At 42.0% G+C, this 20,838-nt stretch overlaps 1 protein-coding gene across 1 annotated transcript in view; it reads right to left on the reverse strand.

Annotated features, from left to right (window-relative positions):
- The window catches only part of SPATA16 (spermatogenesis associated 16), a 72,047-nt gene that overhangs the window by 7,054 nt on the left and 44,155 nt on the right, over positions 1–20,838 (reverse strand). The window contains exons 6-10 of the mRNA XM_042821018.1: positions 16,882–17,029; positions 13,781–13,927; positions 13,463–13,575; positions 7,306–7,470; positions 3,227–3,310 (exon numbers count right to left, since the gene is read on the reverse strand). Coding sequence (XP_042676952.1) covers positions 3,227–3,310; positions 7,306–7,470; positions 13,463–13,575; positions 13,781–13,927; positions 16,882–17,029 — 657 coding nt within the window. The remainder of the gene's footprint in view (positions 1–3,226; positions 3,311–7,305; positions 7,471–13,462; positions 13,576–13,780; positions 13,928–16,881; positions 17,030–20,838) is intronic.

Consider the following 20,838-nt stretch of genomic DNA (forward strand, 5'->3'; position numbering starts at 1 on the left):
GGCTGTGTGTGAGGGCATGGGGGCTGTGTGTGAGGGCATGGGGGCTGCTGCTCCATCCCATGGGAGCTGGCAATATCCGAGCTCACACACATCAAGGGGGATTCCCCAGAAATTCCCCAAGGGGGATTTCCCTCTGTACAATCCCAGAGAATAGGGATTTGGAGAGCCTGACCCAGCCCACGTTTCCTTTCTGTTCCTCAAGGACCCCTGAGCAGTGTAGGAGGGTCCTTCACCTGTGTGCTCCAGCCAGGTCCTGTGGCTGGAGTCTGCAGCCCAGTAGTACTGAGAGAGGAGCGCTCCCAGCGGAGCAGTTCTCCTTTCTCTAGCTAATTGCTGCGTCGTTTTTCTTGCCTTTGTATTTAATGCTTCCGAAAATAATTAGCCCATTTGAAAAATTATTGAGCTTAAAAACATACATTTGTCAGTGAATCGGGTGAGCGGCGCAGCGCCCAAAACACTTGAAGCTATGGATGTGTTACCGCTTTGCCAGTCCTGTAAGTTCAAAATTGCTCAGATTAATTTCAAACTAATTTGATAAGCCCTCCGCTGTGACAAAGGGAGAAGTGTTCGGATGTTGAGCTTTGTGCCCGGCTATGTCAGATTTCAGCCTGAATGACTTTTTATGGCCGACTCTGGAATATAAAGCTCTGAAAGCAGTGGTTTGTAATGGCAGTTCTGACAGACCCTTTAACCATTTGGAAAATAAGCACGGATATAATTCTTCTGCGTTAGAGAAAAACTGTGTGCTTTCATTAGGTGCAACAGCTGCTTCTATTGCTACAGCCAAACTTCACTGGTGGTAGCGTAGCTGTCAGCTTCTCCAAGTTCTGCGTTTATAGCTGACTGTATAACTCCTTTATGTTCCTTTTCACTTTCCAATATATGTAAATTAGTTCAATAGCAAAAATACAAATAACTGCCTTTAACTGGATCTACGAGAAGCCTCTTTGGAGGCGCCTACAGCCAATGGCTCGTGATGGGCCAAGAGAACTGCTGGGCAGTGGCTCCAGCAGCAATCCGTGCCACGTCAGTTTTCAGTCCTCTGATTTAGTCCCTCTTTGTAACAATCTCCTAAGGTCCTTTAAGCTGGTGTGACTTTCTTAATTAGAGCTGATTTAAATGATGCAACATAAAACCCGTCCCCAACCAAGAACCAAGCCCCATGTGTGCTTTTCTGCCTCCTCCATTAAAAAAGACAGTTTCTCTAGGAATACACCAAATATACTGAAATGAAATGTTGGAGAAAAGTGGCAGAGAGGTATTTGATGACGTCCTGAAATAATACAGAAAAAGATTTCTGTATTACGAAACAAACATTAAGTTCTGCTTGAAACAGGATGCCCCAAATCAGACGCAGTTATTCAAGCTGTCAAAAATGAAATGAGAAATTATGTTCTCAATGCAAACAAATTTTGGAGCACCGCATTTTAAAATGGCAGAGAGCAGATTTTCAGGCATGGAGCAAATTTTATTCCTAAATATAGACTCATGCACAGCTTTGTGTGGTGTAATTTGGGATGCCTGTCCGTTTTTAAATGTTAGCTTGATTTTTTGGTTAAGATTATATTGAAGATTGAAGTATCCAGAGAAAAAGAAAGGATGTATATAAAGCAATATAAATGCACCAAAAGGGAAAGAATAAGACATTTTACTGAATTTATACTGAGATAGTAGCCAGCCTCTTGGAATATGTGGAAAACCTTACAGTACCACCAATAGCATTTAACGAGTCTTTCATACATTTTTTCATTTCTATGAACTCAGTCTAACTTTCAACCACAGTCTTTTCTCTGTGATCATTCAAAGTTGTGAAAATCTGGCACCTAAACTTGTCTAAAATCCCAAATTTTGGAAAAAAACTTGGAAAACTTTTTATCTAATACTCAGGTCTGTTGTCTATGAATGGAGGAAAAACTGCCAAAGAAGGGCAAGGAATAAGTTATTTGTCAGTATGTCATCGACTCTTTGTGTTCATGTTGTTGTGAACGTTGATTATATAGAGCAGGAAATATAATTGTAATTTGTAATTGATAAATGTATATAATTGTGTATTGCACCCAATGTTTGCATTGCAAAGGCTTCTCACACAATCTGCTGGCAGGTGCGAGAGATTTAGAGAATATCCTGGTGTGATGCAAAGCCAATGTGAATATTTAATGCTTGGTGGTGGTTGTTTTTTAACCAACCTCGTGAACATTCCAAAGAGATGAAAACCAGGTGTTTCTTAATTTTGGATGCGTGTGTCTTGGTTGCTTTCTGCAAATATTCAGTAGTTTGGGAACTCTGTTACAAGCCACCTATCTGGAACTTTAATCCAAGTGGCTCTGAGAGGCCCTACTCCCTCTGCCCCCGTTATTTTAGACACCTCTGTCAGCCCGCCTTGCCTTATGAGTGCTGTTGTAATGCTGAGACCTGTCTGCAAGCCCTGGGACAACGTTTAGAACTGTCAGCACCAACATTGCAACCCTCTGTCCTCCCATCGCAGTGTGGGGTGAATATGCATCCCAGACCCGATGGAGCTGCTGAATGCATGCCAGAATGATGCTGTGACCTGATGGCAACATTTTCCCTTCCTGGTGACACAGTGCCATCCCTGTTCACAGGAGGGGCCAAATGTCAATGGTGTTGAATGCCCAGAGCGAATTGCTTTGGTTTGAAGGGCTCTGTGCAAATACAAGATGCTTCTCTTACATCCCAACCCGACCTATTATTCATTACATGGGGTCGAATTCATCTGCACAGAGAGCCAACACACTTCACAAATCCTGCAAAAATTGCCTTGCCCGGTTGCAGTGCAGAGCCTCAGAGAGGCTCACTTGGCTGTTCTGTCTCACATGCCGAAGCCTCATTTGTGCTCCACTCAGGGACCTCATTTGTCCGGATGAATTTCGTTCCCCCACAGCTCGCCCCAGACAATTAACACAGTACCTCGTACAACAAAGATAGAAGAGAATGACAATTACCAGCCTAAAACAAGCCATGCGGGTTTCTTTTCATTAACTAATTGCATGAGACTATTAACGTGGCCAAAGATCAGCAACGGGGTGAAAGCAAGAAATGAATATGTATTAGCATGCAATGCCGGAGAGCTAGGAAATTTTGAGGCGTGCGTTGGCTTTCAGATGGCACCCACTTCCCTCCCTGCTGTGTGAGCAGCTCTGGCTCAGGTGGCCATTTACTCCCCGAGGAGCAGTATGCTCCTCTGCCCTTTGCTGCAGGTTTTTACCTTCTCGATTTCATTCCACACACGTTCTTTATCGCTCCTTCTTCCTTCAAGGGTGTCCATGGCATCTGCCATTAACGACTGCAGCTGTGGCACCAAGATAAAAATTATCAGCGTGGAATTCACACAGAAATAACTTCTCTAAATACACAGATTAAAACCTTATTAAAAAATCATTTGTACGCTGATGATTTTATTACTCATCTTTCACACAATGAGCATCGCCACCTCGTCTTTGCTTCAGCCATTAAGCTATATTATTGTGGATGTAAAATACTTAACAATAGGAAAAAAAAAAACTCTGGAAAATTTGTATTTAAGCCTATACGGCTTAAATATATGTGGTAAATGTTTATACTTGGTAAAGGAAGACTTGGGCTGTAAAGAATAGAGGTTCCATATTTCATTCTCTGCTGTCTGAGACATTCTGTGTCGTACATGAATGCGTTTTAGCATTTTCTCCCAAGGCTAATGCATCATAATTTAGGGTAGCATGTAAAACTGCACAAGAGGACAACACTAAAGCTGAGATGCTGGAAGTGTCTAGCTCATTTCCCCTTCTTTTACTATCCTCTTTCTTTGCAGACCCTTCCTCCTCCCCATCATTCAGCACAGCACACCATAAAAACAAGGCTGGCAATTTCTAGTGTAAACTGTGGAAAGAAGCTGTAGGAAAATACTTGCTAATCTGTGCTTAGACGGAAGGCTAAAGTTCAGGTTTGTTGCAGTATTGCCTCAGCCCATTCCTTTCCTGTGCACTAGAAAATGCTTTGGGTGCTCTCAAATCAGAGGTGTGAGTCTGCCCTGTTAGATTTATTCCAAAATGCTTAGTTGTTGGTGGTGACTTCCCATATTTGCTGCTCATCACAAGTTTAGACAGACTGGATGATAATAACAGAGTGTGAGCATTCATACAGAAATTGACTCTTCCTGCTGTACCAAGACAGGCAGCGGTCTGATGTGAGCACAGGAGGAGATGAAACTCAAAATATCAGTGTTTAGGTTTATCTGAGTGAGATACAAATGTGCTGCCTTGAGATTCAGGGAATGGACTTCTATTCACTTCAGCTTCGCATTCTGATTTGTGGAGTTAAAATTCCCTCTTTGCATCCCAGTGCTGGACAGAGGATGCAGGCGTCTTTCAAACCTCTAGGTTAATGTATGAGGGTTGGTTCTAGCCTTTTGTGGTGCTTGTGCAGCCATTAAGTTCATTTCACTGGCCCAAATATCTGATTAAAAAAAAAAACAAAACCACAAAAAACACGTTTTCAAGTTATGCATCAGTGTTCATGAAAAACAAAACTGCAAATTTCTGCCTCTGACTCTGGAGTCAAGAAGCTGTCAGGAATTTTCCATCAGAATACTTTTATGACAGATAATCTTCTATGATTCCGGAATAGACACAACTCAGAGATTAAGGGTATTAAGGGCGGAAGGGACAAAGCACAAATCCTGTGTTAGAGTGGAACCAGGCAGGGAAGGGCAGGATGGCCAGGGTTTGTAACTGAAATGGCTGTTTGGAACCATCCCCATCCCATTGCCCACTGATTTGGGCAAGAAGGGAAACTAAGAAAAGTGGCCATTGAAGTTGGGTGAATGATGGGTGTCCTGGTGGAAAGGGCCCAGGATCTGCTCGGGTTTGTTTTCATCACTCAAAGTTTGTCACTGGCTTTGCTGGTAGAGAAAATGTGAATGTGACAGGAGGGGACAGTTGGCAAACCTCAGTAATTCTCCCAGAGCTGCTCTTTTTTGGAAAATCCCCTCCAAGGAAAAAATGCTGTATTTTAATATCTTGTCCTCATTTGATATTAAATGGACTTAGTTTTTTTTTTTTCTTTCTTTCTTTCTTTCTTTTTTTCAACAAGCATTCATCTTGATTTATCATCTACAAATAGGATGACAGTGAAATCGTAAACCTTGTATGAATTTTGTTTGGGGTTTTTCCTCCTTTCTGTTCAACTGTTTGAGTTAACCGAGATCTTTATTCTCCTGGGGTCTGTGAATAAATACTCATCTAAAAAGGCCTCAGCTGAAATTCTCTGTGCTATAGATTAGGACTCTATTTATTTAGTTACAGGAAGACATTTACAGAGAAGAGTTTATAACTGAAATGCCTTTGGGATCCTTGCTGGATCAGTGCAAATTGCACTGTTATAAATTCAGCATGTTTTAAGCTTTATGCAACTTATACTGTGTGTGATAATAAACATTTGACATCTTTAGCATTTTCCAGCCACACAATTTAAGTGCCTACCTTGGTCACAAAACCGCTTCTCCATTTTACCAATGCAAAGTCAGAATGACCTCAGAGGAATTACTTTAAATTTTTATTAGCACAAGTGAGATTAGAATTTGGCCAGCTGAGTATTCTTCATGGAAAAATATCTTCAAAAGTACATAGATATCTCCTAGGAAGGTGCAGAGGAGTGAGGTGCAGGCGGAGGCTGTGGGTGCTGCCATACTGTCCCCGTGGCCATGGGCACTCAGAGCACCCAGATAGAACCAAGATGGAGAGCAACTTTTTACAGCAGGGCAGATAGCGAGAGGACGAGAGAGAACAGTTCAAAATTTAAATAGGGGAGATTAAGGTTAGACATTAGGGGGAAATTTTTTGTTTGGAGAGTGGTGTCCGGAGAACTGTGGGTGCCCATCCCTGGAGGTGCACCAGACAGGTTGGATGGGCCGTGGGCAGCCGGAGCTGGTGCGGGCAGCCAGTCCACAGCAGGGATTGGGACTGAGTGGGCTTTAAGGTCTCTTCCAAGCCATTCTATGATTCGGTTGTGATGTAATCAGACAAGCAGCTGCTAATGGCACCAGAGGAGCTGTGACACACAGGCCGGTGCCACCAGGAGAGGCGAAGACCATTAATTACTCCACAGTAACGTGGCTCTGCACGTTTGTGCTTGTAGCCCTGTGCCTTGATGCTGTGGAGCCTGAAGTTTCATAAAATATTCTGGCTACAAAGCATCTAAGCCTCCAATTGCACATACAGATACAGTTTACAGGAAGATGACAGGATAAAGAGAAAAAAAAAAGTGAATGCTGAATTGATGTATTTTAATGCTTAGGATAGAAGAGCTGGTAGAGGTTCTCTGCCTTTGTCTTTTAGGAGTCATTTTCACCCTGGGCTCTGTAAACAAAGTACAGGGGTTTCGCTGAAGGATTTCTGCCCTGTCACTTAGATCCTGCAGGAGGGGCCCAGCCCTGCTCTGAGGGACTGGAGCCCTTGGAGATGGTCTGAAACCTTTCCCCAAAATGTTCCCAGGCATGCAAGAGCTGCACTCCAAGATACAGGCAGCAGTGTAATAGCCTGTGCCTAGATGGGGATGTACTGAAAATATTGCAGCCTGGAGAAAGCCTTTCACTGAATTATGTACCAATAACTCCAGAGCCTTTAGTCGGCCTTGAAATGTGGGCTGGCTGAGTTTTAATACTAGCAAACTTGATTCAAATTGAGAATATCTTGTAGGAACACAGCTCTGCGTCGTGCTGCTGCCTCTTGTCTGCAGTCCACCTCCTGTGGCCGCAGGCTGCTGCTGGTCCCTGCAGCAAAAGGGGGATTGAGAAATCTTCATTCTGCAGGGCTCAGAAGCCCTGTATGGCTGCAGGTTGATCCCCATGGGCTGCCTTTGGGAAGCCCAAGGGTTTTCAGCAGACCATAGTCAGATCTCCAAAACTGGGCTGCATTTACATGTGGGATAGAGCTGGGATTGGGAGTGTCTTGTCACCTCTCCTCTGGTTTAAGCAGATCTGGCCTGTTGGTGCAGATGGCTCCTGATGTTAGGTGTCTCAGTGTAGCACAATCGGAATAATTGCAATCATTTTCCCAGGCTGATTTGGGCAGGTTTGGGAGAAAATAAGAGGTTTTAAAAATATGCCTAAGGATGAATCATGCTGGTTCCGTAAAAGTCATCCTTGCAGGTGATTAGCACCTCTGACAAGGCATTGCAGCAGGATTTTAAAGCTATGTCAGGTCCACACATTCAGAAAAATGACCCCCTGAGAAAACTGCAGCACTGCGCTTTGCCCCTGCCCTCCCCTCTCTGCAAAAGCCAAAATAAGGATTAGAAATGAATGCTCACCAGTTCAGCATCCTGCTGACTGATGTCCTGCAGATAAGGGATGGATGCTAGCTCAGCCATCGCTTGATTAATCACCTGGGACTGCTCCGTGACTTGCTGCAGCCGGCCAAGGATGTTGGCGTAATGCAACTTCTCTATCGCACGTGAACACGCACAGACATCGTCCTGTTCTCTCAGGGAAAGCAAGAGGGTTAGGTGGGAGCTGTGGAAAGCACACTCATCCTTTCAGTCAGATGCCTTGTGGCTTATCACCATATATATATATTTACGCTGGTAATACCATAAGCAATATGGCATCCAGCACCTTTAAGATAATGCTTCTGACAATCTTATAGAGGAGAAAAATACTTTCTTTTCACAATCTCTCTAGTAGTACTAGAAAAATAAATATGTAGTCATAATATATGTGAAGGGGAGAGAGCAGATAACAAACATGAATGCAATTTTCTCATTTGGAAATGGCTTTTCCATCATCCCCTCTGTTAAATATTATCTGACTGCTATGGATTGCTTTTAAAATTTCAGTGAAGAGATTGAGGAAGCCATGCCATGTCTGAGCCTATGGTTTGCTTGCAGGCTGGGGAAATCCACAGTTTTTGAATGCACAACCTTGAGGCGCTAACACCTGTGGAGGTGGTCTCTGATCCTTCAGGCACGTGGCAAATTAAAAGCATGTGGATAGAGAAGCTCAGCCAAGTGCTTGCAAAAAATCTTATCGTTTGCTGAAATGTTTGATGGATGGCAGCCTTACTACCATATTTTCAAAAGCGTTCTGTTGCCAAAAATGCAAATGAACACCCTACTGAGATTTTCAAAAGCAATTTGGCCTAGATTCTTGACAAAATGTAGCCATTGCATATCTGTATACTCAGCCATTCTGAGCAAAATTTCCATTCATCTAATCAGGCTTGTGAATGTATTTAAGAGCTTGAAATTACAAGCATTGGCATAGATTTTCAGAACCACTTCCAGTATTTTTAGCAGACCTTTGTTCTGGCAGTTCCATATGGCGGCGTGCTGATGCTGCCATTCCCATACGCTTTGCTTCCCAGATAGCTGTCTCTAGGTCCCACTGTATATTGGGCAGAGTGAAGTTTTGAAACAAATTTATTTGGGTTTATTTTTAAATTAACTTTTCTTGACAAGGAGTCTTGGTTTTTCAATCTTGATTTTGGTTTTGCAGAAGTTTGCCCAGAGGGTGCATCAAGTAGTCCAACTCTATGGTTGGACTAGATGATCTTAGTGGTCTTTTCCAGCATTAATGATTCTACAATTGTATAATTTTTACATAACATCTAAGAATTTAGTAGAGATGCTCTTCTCGTTTTCTAAACATCTTGTAGGAATCTGTAAGAAAAAAAGCTTAGTTTCCTTTCAACCCTAGAAAAAAATATGAATAGTCCTGGTATAGTTAGTTTTACTCCTTTCAATGTAATTTATAGGATGATCGTAGAGAAAGATAAAATAAAAGACATTAGAGAGCAATATCAGGAATCCAGCTATAATGTAGGAATTCCAGATAATGAAATCAACTGAGAAAGGAAGAGCTGAGCCAATGAATGGGTATTTCCATCAGCATCAGGAACTGCACAAGGAAGAGGAACTCTGGCCAGCAGTTCTCTGAGAATTGCAGTTAGCTCCAGTCAGCTGTGTTTGGAGAGGTTAATTTGGACCCAAGTATCACTGAGCGGAGGTGCCAGCATGTTAGGAGATAACTCTGGAGGGAAGTGAGGTGATTGGTCTATTAATAAAAGTGCTAAGAGCTTATTATTCTTCTCAATAAATGTGATGGAGGGATAAATTCTAAAGAGTGTAAACAATGGAAAAGTGCAGGAGGGAGATAAAAAACGATGATAACAGAAGGACCATTGTGTATAAATAGGTACAAGTAAGACTGGGGTGGCAATTAAGCCTCTTTATAATTCCGGTTGAAGATCTTCAATATGTTTCAGCAAGGGTAGAAAACCCAACTAAGATGGATTTTACTCAAGCGCAAGAAATGTGATTTGCCTTTGGGAGCCAGCAGAGCTTACCAGTCCTACCTTATGAACTTCTACTGGCCCACCTCTAGGAGTGCAAACCAGGACAACCTGCTGACAAATATTTATTTTACTTGAAAAGCCCCTTTCTGGGGGCCTGGTCTAGGATTGATGAAGCCATCAGCAAGGAAAAAATTTTCTGTGATCTCTGATATGCAAAATTAAGTCTGACACCATCTAGTTAGTATGGCAATAGAGCAAGAAACAAAAGTTCCTTCCAGTTGTGCCAGGGGAGGTTCTGGTTGGATATTAGGAGAAACTTCTCTGAAAGAGTGGTGATGCATTGGAATGGGCTATATAGGAAGTCACCATCCCTGGAGGTGGAGGCAATACTTAGTGACATGGTCAGTGGGCAATATTGGTGGTAGGTGGCTGTGTAACCAGATACAGCTGTGAGCACTGAAATAAGGAGAAGCAATCAATTAACAAGAGCTCTTATCAGTGAGAAATAGTCACACAGCACTGTAAGTGCAGCAGAAGGTTTTTTCTGCTATTCTTGAAAACCACCCAAAACCTTTTTGTGCAAGCACCAAGAAATGAGTCTATCGAGCGTCAGCTGCAAAAGCAGGTAAGAATCCTCTCTCACCATGCTGTGTCTGTTGGGGGGCTTCTCAAATGACTCAGAAAGTAAAAGCAGATAGAAAGCAATTTTTTCTCTGCTTGATTCTTCAGGAAAATATTAAAGCATGTCACGTAGCTATGGGACACAAATTGGGCATCTGTGCCAACATGGACATAGCAGTGCTATTTAAGTTTATAGTAGGTAGGAAATAAATAAATAACTCACAGTGGAGTTTAAAAAAAAAAAAAAAGGATTTGAGGAGGTTGAACTTAGAGGTGGTGTTTCAGTGACAATGAAAAATGCAGAAAGAGAAAGTAAATAACTGCTGCTGGCAGGAGAAAAAAACCCACAGGGAACCAAACCACATGATGAGAATTATATGAAGGATAGCAGGATTCAAGGGGCTATAAGCTGCAGTAAAAAACATAATAAAGTGGCCAAGCAATCAGATGGAGATGAAACCAGCTCAGGTAGGTGCAGTGAAGGTTAAGCAAAGAGCAAGCATTAATAGACACTTCAGTGGAAAAGAGTCAGCTCCTTTAGTGATGTGTTCCTTCAGGTACTGAGAATCCAGGGATGGAGCCCTGCTTTTTGTTTTTCTCTGTGCACAAGATAGGAGTCATCCCTTCTGCTACTTCTGCGTATAAATCTGAATTGCTGAGTGCCAGGAGTGCTAAAACAAAGTGAAGAGGCTGGTCAGCTGGGGATCTCATATCCATCGGCCCTAAGTGCACCAACTTTGCAAAGGTCTGTGGTGCCTCTTGGTAGTTCCTGATCGTTGTGGTGTCCACACTATTCTTCAGCTCAAAATCAGAATGAAAATATGTTTCGCAAATGGTTACGAGTGTGTTGCAATAACAGGCAGAAAAATCTGTCATTATATTTCTCTAATGCCCTTGGTATGCTCCAGAAAATGTTTGTGCTGAAATTTGAGTGAATGCTTTACCTCTATTTAAAAAAAAAAACAAAGACAAGAAAGATCTGTACATGTGCCCATCGTGCTGTGAATCTTACGGCAGGTTTTGCTCACCCATATGATGTGAGCAGTCTAACAAGCCCTGCTGGCCCCTCTATTTCTCCTATAAAGCAGCATTATGTACCACTGACGTGGGAGAAAGGCTGCGTACAAAGCAGCAAGAATGAGCCCAATAAAACCACTTGATAGAGTAACTGCTTGTCAGCACCAGTAATCTGGGTCGTGATGTGAGCAGGTGGAAGTCTGACTGATACAGCTGTTTAAGGGAAATAAAATAACCTGTGGGTCATTGAGGGCTGTGGAGTTTGCCACCAGCAGCAATGACAGCACATGGGACCAGGCTGCTGCACCCTCCCTTCTGCCTCTTGCTTTGCAGCACACAAATATCCCTTCAAGCTGAATGGGACCGGCTGTTCTTTATGAAGATGAGAGGGCAAATGAGAAACGCTCTGCTTTTTTAATCATTAGCTTCATGTCTCACCAACAGTCGTGCGTGTACAAATCGTATAATTAACTGTAAGCTGTGGAGCTGCAAAAGGGAGCTGGCAGATCTGGTATCGAGTGTGTTGCCATTGCTTAATAAGCTCTTATTCAGCACTGAGATGCTTTGGTAGAAAAAAACTGTATTAGGACAAGCATGGAGTGCACATTTGCATTTGCAAACGAAGGAATCTTTTCTTCCTTGTTCCTGTGTGCTATTAAAAATAAATATCTTCCTTTATTGTCTTAAAGCAAGTTGTAAAGCTAATGCTTGTATCCAAAGTTTGTCTCACAGAAGTCCTCAGTTCTGTTTGGATGTAATGGATGGCAGGTGGAATTGTAATTCTAGCTTGAAGAGGATTTTGGAATACTGTCAAGGAAACAAAGGTGGCCAAGTCTTTGCCAGGCCCACAGAGATTTTAATCACCAGCAGCAGATCAGCTCTGGCTCTGTGCCTATCTGTGTTATCAGGTATAATTCGCTCTGTCAGTTGCTCTTTGGGTCAGAGGTTCTGTCTTGCCCGGATTATTCATTGCTATAAAAGCTGAAGAGGTAGTGAATGTGTTTCTACCAATAATGGGTGCAGCATTGGCAGCTGGTTGTTCTAACTCAGCAATAAGTCCTTCTATCCTGGGGTTTTTCCCCCTTCCATTAAAGGTTCCATACTGATGCCCTGGTGACTGCTCATAGACTCACTGGTGCAAATTTTCTTATAGAATGGGGTGATCAGAGGGAATCCAAAAGATATTCCCAGTTTAAAATTTTTCCCTTTCTGATAAGTAGAAAATGAATAGCTGCAACGCTAGAACCTTGCCTCTGAAAGCTCAGCATCATGACAAAAGAGTCAAAAAAGGTCAAAAAACAACTGACCAGACCCTGGAGTTGCACTGGGGCTGTGAGAAGGTGCGGGGTTTTATTCTGTGCTGGCATCCAACCCTCCATCTGTTTGTACTTCTGGATTTGTGGCTGTTGGAAGTGCACTGCACACAGCAATAACAGCTATTTCACTTCTGCAAAGATGCCTCTCCTATCAGCCTGCATGCCAGTCCCCAGGGCCTTGGTCAGCCAGAAGAAGCAGCCCATGGCTTTGGGAAGGAACAGGGAAGCAGCAGCTGTGTGTTTCCTGGGGCTGCGCGACCTCAGGCCACAGCAATGCGTTGAGTGCCCGTTTTTGCACAGCACCAAGCACCTTCACCTCCCGCTAAGCCTATGAGTTCAAGCACTTACGTTGTTTCAGCAGCAGCTCTCTGAGATTAAATGAGAGGCAGATTCCCCAAATACCCAACTAATGTTTCTTCCTTGCTAGGGGTTGCTAAGTAGCAGGGTTTTTTTTTTTTGTCAACCTCCTATCTGGTATCAAAACCTAAGAATATAAATCCTGTGATTTGCTGAGACACCCTTGATGAGGAAATGGCTCTGATTCCTGCAACACACAGAAAACTGAAAAACGGTTATTGCTAGGGAAAAAACGTTAACATTAGCATTTACAATCTGTGGAGGAGAGGCTTCTTCCACTTATTTTCAGGAGAATAATTTCAGAATTGAATTAAAACAGTCTAGTCTACATGCAAATTTGATTTTTGACCTTTTGTGCTAATCAAAAGCCATGGTGCTAAAAAGCTGTGTACATTATTGCAGAAAGTATGGGCTAGAATTAACTACTATACCTTCAATATGTTTGTAACAGATTTGAAGGTTATTTCACATGCTTTATTACGTAGAGATCAAGATCTAAATCACTAGAAATACTTCAAGTAGTGATTATTAACTCTTAATGGAGAGCCTTGTGATGTGTGTAGAGTAGTGTGGGTATTAAATGCACAGTAATTTTGGTGGTTGTGTGGAGTAGGAATATTATATAATTGGACATAAAAATTTGAGAAAATCAAATGCAAAGTAATTTTAAACTGGATGCACTTAAACAATTAGGGCTACTTTTAAAAAGTATCTAGACCCCAATTGAACTCTGTTTCTACTGCAGTTTGCTGAGCATTGCTGGCCAGAGGAGGATGCGCAGAACGGATTGCCCACCAAAAAGCACGTGCTGTTCCTATGCACTGACACACACAAAGCAAAGCAGTAAGGGAAGGTTGTACGCACAGTTAATTTGGTGCTTCTCATAAAATCCATGACTGGCATGATCTGTTTCCCAATGGTCTCCCACTGTCTTCTCAGTTCTTCCTCTGGGATTGGACTGAAAGGTGCTTTGCAGTCTAGGAAATGAAATCACAACCGTGCGTGCTGTGTTTATTTGTGTTTTGGATAGAGGATCTATGGGTAAACTGGAATGGGGGAGAGGCTGATGGAGGCAGGGATGCAGGCACAGAGAACTGGGACCAGAGCCCTGCTCCCATCGCTCAGGAAAGGATTGAGGAGGTCACTCATGAGCTATGACAGCTATTAAGCAAGTTGGCGTACCTGAAAAGATTGGCAGCTTTCTACTTGTCAGCTTTTCCAAGGTTTTTCCAATTTGTTTGTTTCTGAAACCCAGTGTGAGTAAGTACTGCTGGGGAGGGGAGGAAGACCAGTCTGTCGTCTGCGGCAAAATATGAAGTCCACGAGGATCTGGAATATGAAAATGAAGATAATTTCCAGTCACGTTTCTTTTCAGCTGCAATGGAAGGGTTTTTGGGTTTTTTTGTTTGTTTGTTTGTTTGTTTTTGTTAAAAGAAAAAGTAGGGAGTGTAAGAAGGAATTAAATGTAATCCAGAAGGCTTGCCAAAATGAAGATTACCCCCCAAATCCCCTCCAGCTGCAAGGTGGTTCTGAAATTCAACGCTTTGCAAACTTTCCCACCCACAGCTTGCTTTTTGCTGATGCATTAGATAAAGTTTGCTCTTTCTGTTTACGTGTTTTTCAATGCTGATCATCCAAAGCATTAGTAACTCAACATTCCATTAAATGTAACATCCTTATTTTTTAACTGCAAAACAAGCTGAAGTTGTTTGCTGAATTTAGGAAGCTTCATTTCCTACAGCTTTGTGCTTTTACTGTCACCACCACCAGTGGCATGTGACGATGTGCTGTGGTTGGCAGGAGTTTGTGAGGGCCCTGCCAGAACCCTGTGTGTGTCTGCTGCCCTGACCTGAGCGAGGACAGATGCTCCGAGCGAGAGCATAAACCACCTCTTCTTGGGGAACTATACCAGCTCTTTCCTTCCTCTCCTTCCCTTGCAAAAAATAAACCTAGATTGAATGTCAGTGTCACTTTCTACAAAGGAGTGCTCTGTTTTCAGTGAGCTCTGCTTTTAAGATGCCAGGCTGTGCGGTCACAGTGACAAATGGAGAACCCCATTTGGAGCTCCCCGGCCTTACCCGTACATAAATCAAAGCGAGTGGACCTGATATTTCCCTTGCAGCTACTCAGCTTCTGATGGATCCTCGATTTTGAAACAAACTGCATTGTATGCTTGGATTTAAATGCATGTCTGCTTCTCTTCCTTGGCAATAAGGAAAAATTTTAAATCAATCCAGTCCGTGCATTATAGCAGGACTTAGACTGAAGTTGCGTGAATGATTGCTGTGGAATGGGAAGGTTATTTAAGATAACGTCGTCATGAGGTGCGTGGTATTTCAAACCCACTGCTGAAAGGGGACTTGGCTCATGTTTTTCATTTCACCTCCATGAGGAATGGACGTGCAGGGGGCACAATGCTGACAATGAGTGCAACTTCTTCCTTGAGAGATTTTTTCTAGCGGATGGCATGGTTTTGGGCCAGGTCTGAATAGATAAGCTAAGAAACCCCTTTTCCTTAGTTGACTTCAGTGGATGTTGCTGTGAGTTGAGGCCAGGAAGGGGAGCCAAGTTTGTTCTGTCTCAGAAGGTTTCCAGGACGGAGAAAGGGAGGTTGGAAGACTCTCACCTGCATGAGAGCCAGGGTGGGAGCTGTACAGGGCTCTCGCTCAGCACCTCTCACACATTTCATTCTCAGAACCCTGTATTGTGACATTTTTCCAGTGCATAGAAGCCAAGATACAGTATACATTATTGTGATCTTGGCTACCCCATTTAATTCCTAGAAACTAGTGATCCCAAAACCTGCACTCAGAGAAAATTGTGTAAGATTGGAACAATTTTTTAATCAACAGAATTTCTAAACAAAACACCCTTGAGGGCAGAACTGGTTCTATTCGATCTGTTTTGTAATTGATTGAAGTACTATAGGACCAAAGTCTTTCATCCTGTTGTTTTTTTTTTCCTTCCTCCTTTCCATAGGAGTGAGGAAAAGCCTGGTGATGCTTCCAGAAATATCCAGTGATTTATGAACACAACTGAACTTCAGTGCAACACTTGCATGCCTTTGTTGTGTATGTGCTTTTGAAAGTCTCACTCTTGCTATAAAATGAGGGGATGACGTGAAATATGATTTTATCTTTTTTTTCCAAATCATATTCAGGGAGTTTTATTTTATGTTCGCTTTAATGCCAATACTTTTGTCCCTGGAACCTCTCAAGAAAGTAACATCAGCAAGTAAATAGTAGACAGGGACTTTACGACCTTCATGATAAATCCCATTTTCCCTTTTTAAGCAATCCCAAAACTACTGCCAGAAACCTAATGCAGGGGCACTTGCAAAACACAATCTAGTTTTATTCTGGTTTTATACCAGTTTTCTAAAGGCAAACAAAATGTACAAGCCAAGTTTACTTGGTTTAATGTCTGCGCAGTTTTGTGGCAAACACTTGACTTCCCAATTCCCACTAGAGTTCAGGCAAATGTTCCTTTCTCCTGAGAGTTGGAAGATATTGAGTTAGAAGCTAATTGAGTTAGATGAACGACGAACTCAGAGCTAAGTGTTACCAGAGGTGGCCATGTTCTGAATCACCAGGTTAATGACAGCAGGAAATGCCATTTCATCCACCTGCCTCTCATTTGGAGAAGTATCATGCCCATTCCTCTTGGAATAAGACCATGGTCAGCAGAACTTTAGCGTCCGCTTATGCCAGGAGATGCTACTTGACTTCACTCCTCTGGGAGATGACAACGGGCTATAGAAAGCCCTAGATTGCTCTGGATTTGTCTTCAACAACCCAAAGGAAACCTGGCTGTCTGTTCCTGTTCCTGCAGCTGAGGTGCTCTCGAAGGTGTTCATCCCTCCACTAGCACTCAAAGGAAGAAAGGTTTTGGAAAGTGAAGGGCCTGCTGTTGGGCCAATTACTGATGGCAAGCCACCGGGACGGGAATGAGCCTGGGACTTGCTGTTGCAACAAGACACTGCAAAAGTGCTGCTGAACAAAAGAGCTCTTGTAATAATGAAATTCAACAACTGAAACGTGAGGCTTCATGGATAAAAATAGTCTTTGTGGGGATTTGCAGTGTAAAGTCTATGCTTTAGCTAAGTACTGATTTGATTACCTAAATCGTGTACAATCATATAGCAAATCTCAGAAGTTAATTTTCCCCACTGAAGTGTAGGAAATTCAAAGGCTCAAGCTCCAAACTCCAAAACTCATTTTTAAGTCAGCCACACACAGACAAACAGTATACAGTGCTTAACAGCATGTGAAATCTGCTGTTACCTGTAAAGATGTGCTGTGTGTAGCCAGGGTGCTTTTTAGTGAACGCGTCTGTCATCTTGTCTCTGTTGTCAACCTTGACTTTTGTCACAAATGGTGTGTACATAACTGAAAAAGATTCTTCTCTGGTGATGGCTTCTTCAATCATAGCCTAAAAAGGGGAAAGAAACGACACATTTTATGTTGGTTAACGGCTAGTTAAAAAAAAAAAAAAAAAAAAAAAGGAAAAATAATTACTTCCACAGATGATATTTTTCCTTTAATAATTGCACAGTCATGCAAAGATAACATATTTTGGTCTTGAATATTAATTAGAAGGGAATTTAAATTAGTTCCAGAACACACTGCCTATCTATACTCAGAAAATCAATTTAATGGAGAAAGAACATTTGTAAACAGTTCTCAGTGCAGTGCTCCTATGTCTTCAATGAGAAGAAAAGTATTAGATAAATTATCTTTTAGATGAAAAGAAAAAGTGATTCTCTGCTCTTTGAAGGTCACATCTTTCATCTGAGGGTTTTATTCAGTCCTTGGGAGCTGGTTAAACAATACTAAGCATTCATATTACCCCTTGGGTTGGCATGAATCAAACACTGTGTCTATATGGAATATTAGTCTTAAAATATTGCATTCAAACACCATTTGCATCAAGAGTAAAATTCACTCCTGTGCAGTGGGCAGCACGAAGCGCATGAACCTCACCATCCTTTAAAAATGACTGGAATGATGCATTATGCTGACCTTATACAGAGAGGTGGATTTCACACTCAGTGGACCCCCAATGAACTGGTGCTGGAGGAGCTGCCAGCCTGGAAACTCAGCACTTCTATTGGTCAGGGCAAGCGAGGTTTAGTTGGGATTCCTTCTGGGATGGGGTTTCTGTGAGACCAGACTGAGCTCTGCTTTGGGCTGCTTCTTTTTCTAACAAAAGCTGATAAGGGCAGTCCTTTCCAGAAACTGGAAGGTTGGACTTGATGAACGTGAATGTCTTTTCCAACTTATGAGTCTATGATAAAAGGTGTGTGTGTGTGTGTGTGTGTGTGTGTGAATACATAAAGATGTTTGGATCTCCCAGCTGTATTGGTATGGGATTAATTTGGTGTTTTATTGACAAATCCTCTCTTTTGTTCTTTTGTTTTGTTTGGTATTCTGCTGATTTTCTATAGGTTGGCAGCCGTTTTCTAATCTGGATTAATATGAGTGTGTGAATGTGCTTTTGGATGCATCCATATATTTCACCTGTATAGAGTGAGGCACTGAGATGAAAATGTGAGCGGTTGGACAAGGCAAGCTCCATATTCTGCAGGATCAGGGAATGGCTTTACTGGTATTTGCCTGCAAAGTTCATCTTTGGCTTTATTACCCTTCAGGATAGTTCAAGGTCACACCTATAATATCTTTGCACTGCCGTGTACCCAAGGCTGCTCTGAACAGCATGCAAATAGTGACTGGCTCAGAGGGCAGTAACGGCAAAATGTCAGCCAAAGGGAAAAAAAGAGATCTGTAGTTTCTGGTCAATACTGCAACCGAAGGTATTATTATTACCCAGGAGCATAATACCCTGGACATAAGACGCTGGACATAGATGCTACTTGGTTTATTATCCTCTTGGATTTTTATGGGCTAAAGACTTTAAGGACATAAAACTTCAGACCATAAAAACTTTGGAGCAGAAAACTTTATATGATGAAATCCCTGAGGACTTGGCTGCTTAAGCCTTTATGCACTGAAGTCCATATCTGTGGATGAATATCTCACAGTTTGTCCCAGGAAATGGAGATGCCTTACAGAACAGGCTCTGTCAGGCTGTACGTTGTGCAGTTACCCAAGGTGCAGACAAATTGTGGAGATAAATACAAGGGCTCCAAAGGACTTCCAACAGAGAACTTGGAGAGAGGATAGGGCAACTGTCTTTTTCCATTTGCATGTGATTTGGAGTCTTTCTGTCTGAAGGAAAAGATCATCGCTGTGATGACCTCTCACATATGTCAGGCAGAATGTTGCTATTCTGACCTGGTGCGGGAAGAAGTGCCAGACTCTTCCAGGAAGATGTGGACAGTAGGGAAACTGATAAAGAAATATTAAGGGTTGTTTTTTTTTTTTTTTTCTTGTTGCTTTTTGTTTTTCATTTTTGCAAGTGGAATCTGCAGCTTTATCTCATCACATAGTGTCACACTCCAGACTTCAGCTCCAGCAGAATTAGGAAAAGAGAAGACATTGAGATGAGCTTGAACCATATGAAGGAGCTCCTTGAACAATTTACAGTACTGGAAGGACTGTGATGGACATGAGTGCATTGAATATGGTAGTTCACCTCAGCAGTGGAAAAAATCTATTGCTTCACTGAAGATACAAGAATTCTTTTCAGAAGATACTGCAGAATAAACTGATGATAGGAAAAGTTTCTTTTTTGTTGCAGGACTGACTCATGCTCTGCTTTGTCAGGAGGTTTACATCTCTGTTTTGGAAGTGTGGGCAATCAGAAAAAGTCTATAGAGAGACCATGTGGAGACAAAGTGTCTGAAGGAGTATTTATATTGTCAGCACTTCTACTAAAATAGCAGTTAATTTTTTTGTGAAAAAGAAGCATTTGCAAGGTTTGAGAGGTGTCCATGCTATCATGAGAATTAAAGAATCAGAAGACATTCCGAAACAAAGGTGTTTTTAACAAGAGTTTGAGCATAAATTTGACTCAACATCTCATGTCCATCTTGGTGCTGCAGTATTCTTTTATGTGGTGATGTTACAGACCTTGTTAGAAAACCTAAGCTTTAGCCTAAACAAACTTACATTGTCCCTTCAACAAAACTTTGTTCAGCTCATAATGTAAGTAGATGCACAAGAAACAAAGTTTTCGAATGTCAACATGTTATTGGAAATGATATAACTTCAGTACTTTTATGAAACTTTTACCATTTTTGCCTGCTTAGAGCAGAGAAAGCACAAAAGAAGAAAAAGTGGCACTGCAGCAGCAAATTCTTCGTAACAGTGACAGCAGCTTTCCCTGCTACAGTTCCTAACCATAATCCTCTTTAACTACAGAAAGGTTTAATTTGGAAAATCCAATTATCTTGACATCTAGAATTATCCAAAAATTTAGATATCTTTCTAGTGCCTTATCTTGCAGCTGCAGTGCATACTCAACCACTGTCTCATTTACATTACAACAGGAGCTGATGCTTTTATTGATGATTTTTATTAATGTAGTGATACCAGGCAGGGTAAAGCCATTAGCCTCTTCTACGAACTGCTTCCACTCTTAGGCTGGTAGTTAGAATTATGGGAGCACTGTGGTGCAACCTATGAGCTTTTCTCTATATCTTTCCAACCATAAAGCAGTGTCTGGCAGCCCCGCCACTAAGTCTGTTGCTGTTGTGATATGAATATTTTCTCACCAGCAAGATCTTCTTACATTAGTTTTATTTATTTATTTTTTCTTTCTGTGGGAAAAATAAGCAGAGGGAATGCTAGAGCGTATCCTTTTCTCAATATGTTTATGGTATGAATAAATCATGTATTATACAATAGATGAGAACTTTCTGCTTATCTGCCGTGTAATGCCTCCCCATTAATGTAGGTCACATCAAATATCAGCTTATTTAGGTTCTTAAGTTATTAACGAATTTAAGTCTCTGTGAGCTATTTTGCATGCAGCACATTCTGGAAGCGGATTTGCAGAGCATCGCAGCCCCATGGATTCTGCTGAGCTCTGAAAGGCAGAGGCAGGAGTGTTGCACGTGGGTTACCTTAGGCTTCAAGATCTGTTTGATTTTCCAGTAGGTGTTTCTTTATGTTTTCAGAGGGAAGAAATCCATGTTTTGTATCCTTCCAAAGAGGTCATTATTCGTTAGAGAAATAGCCAAGAACAAAGAGGGTGTGGAAAATCATAGAATCACAGAATGGCTGGGTTGGAGGGGACCTTAAAGATTGTGTAGTTCCAACCTCCCTGCCATTGGCAGG

The sequence above is a fragment of the Centrocercus urophasianus genome, unplaced genomic scaffold, assembly GCF_019232065.1.
Source record: "Centrocercus urophasianus isolate 14NV4802_14NV808 unplaced genomic scaffold, USGS_Curo_1.0 seq_19, whole genome shotgun sequence".
Classification (NCBI taxonomy): domain Eukaryota; kingdom Metazoa; phylum Chordata; class Aves; order Galliformes; family Phasianidae; genus Centrocercus; species Centrocercus urophasianus.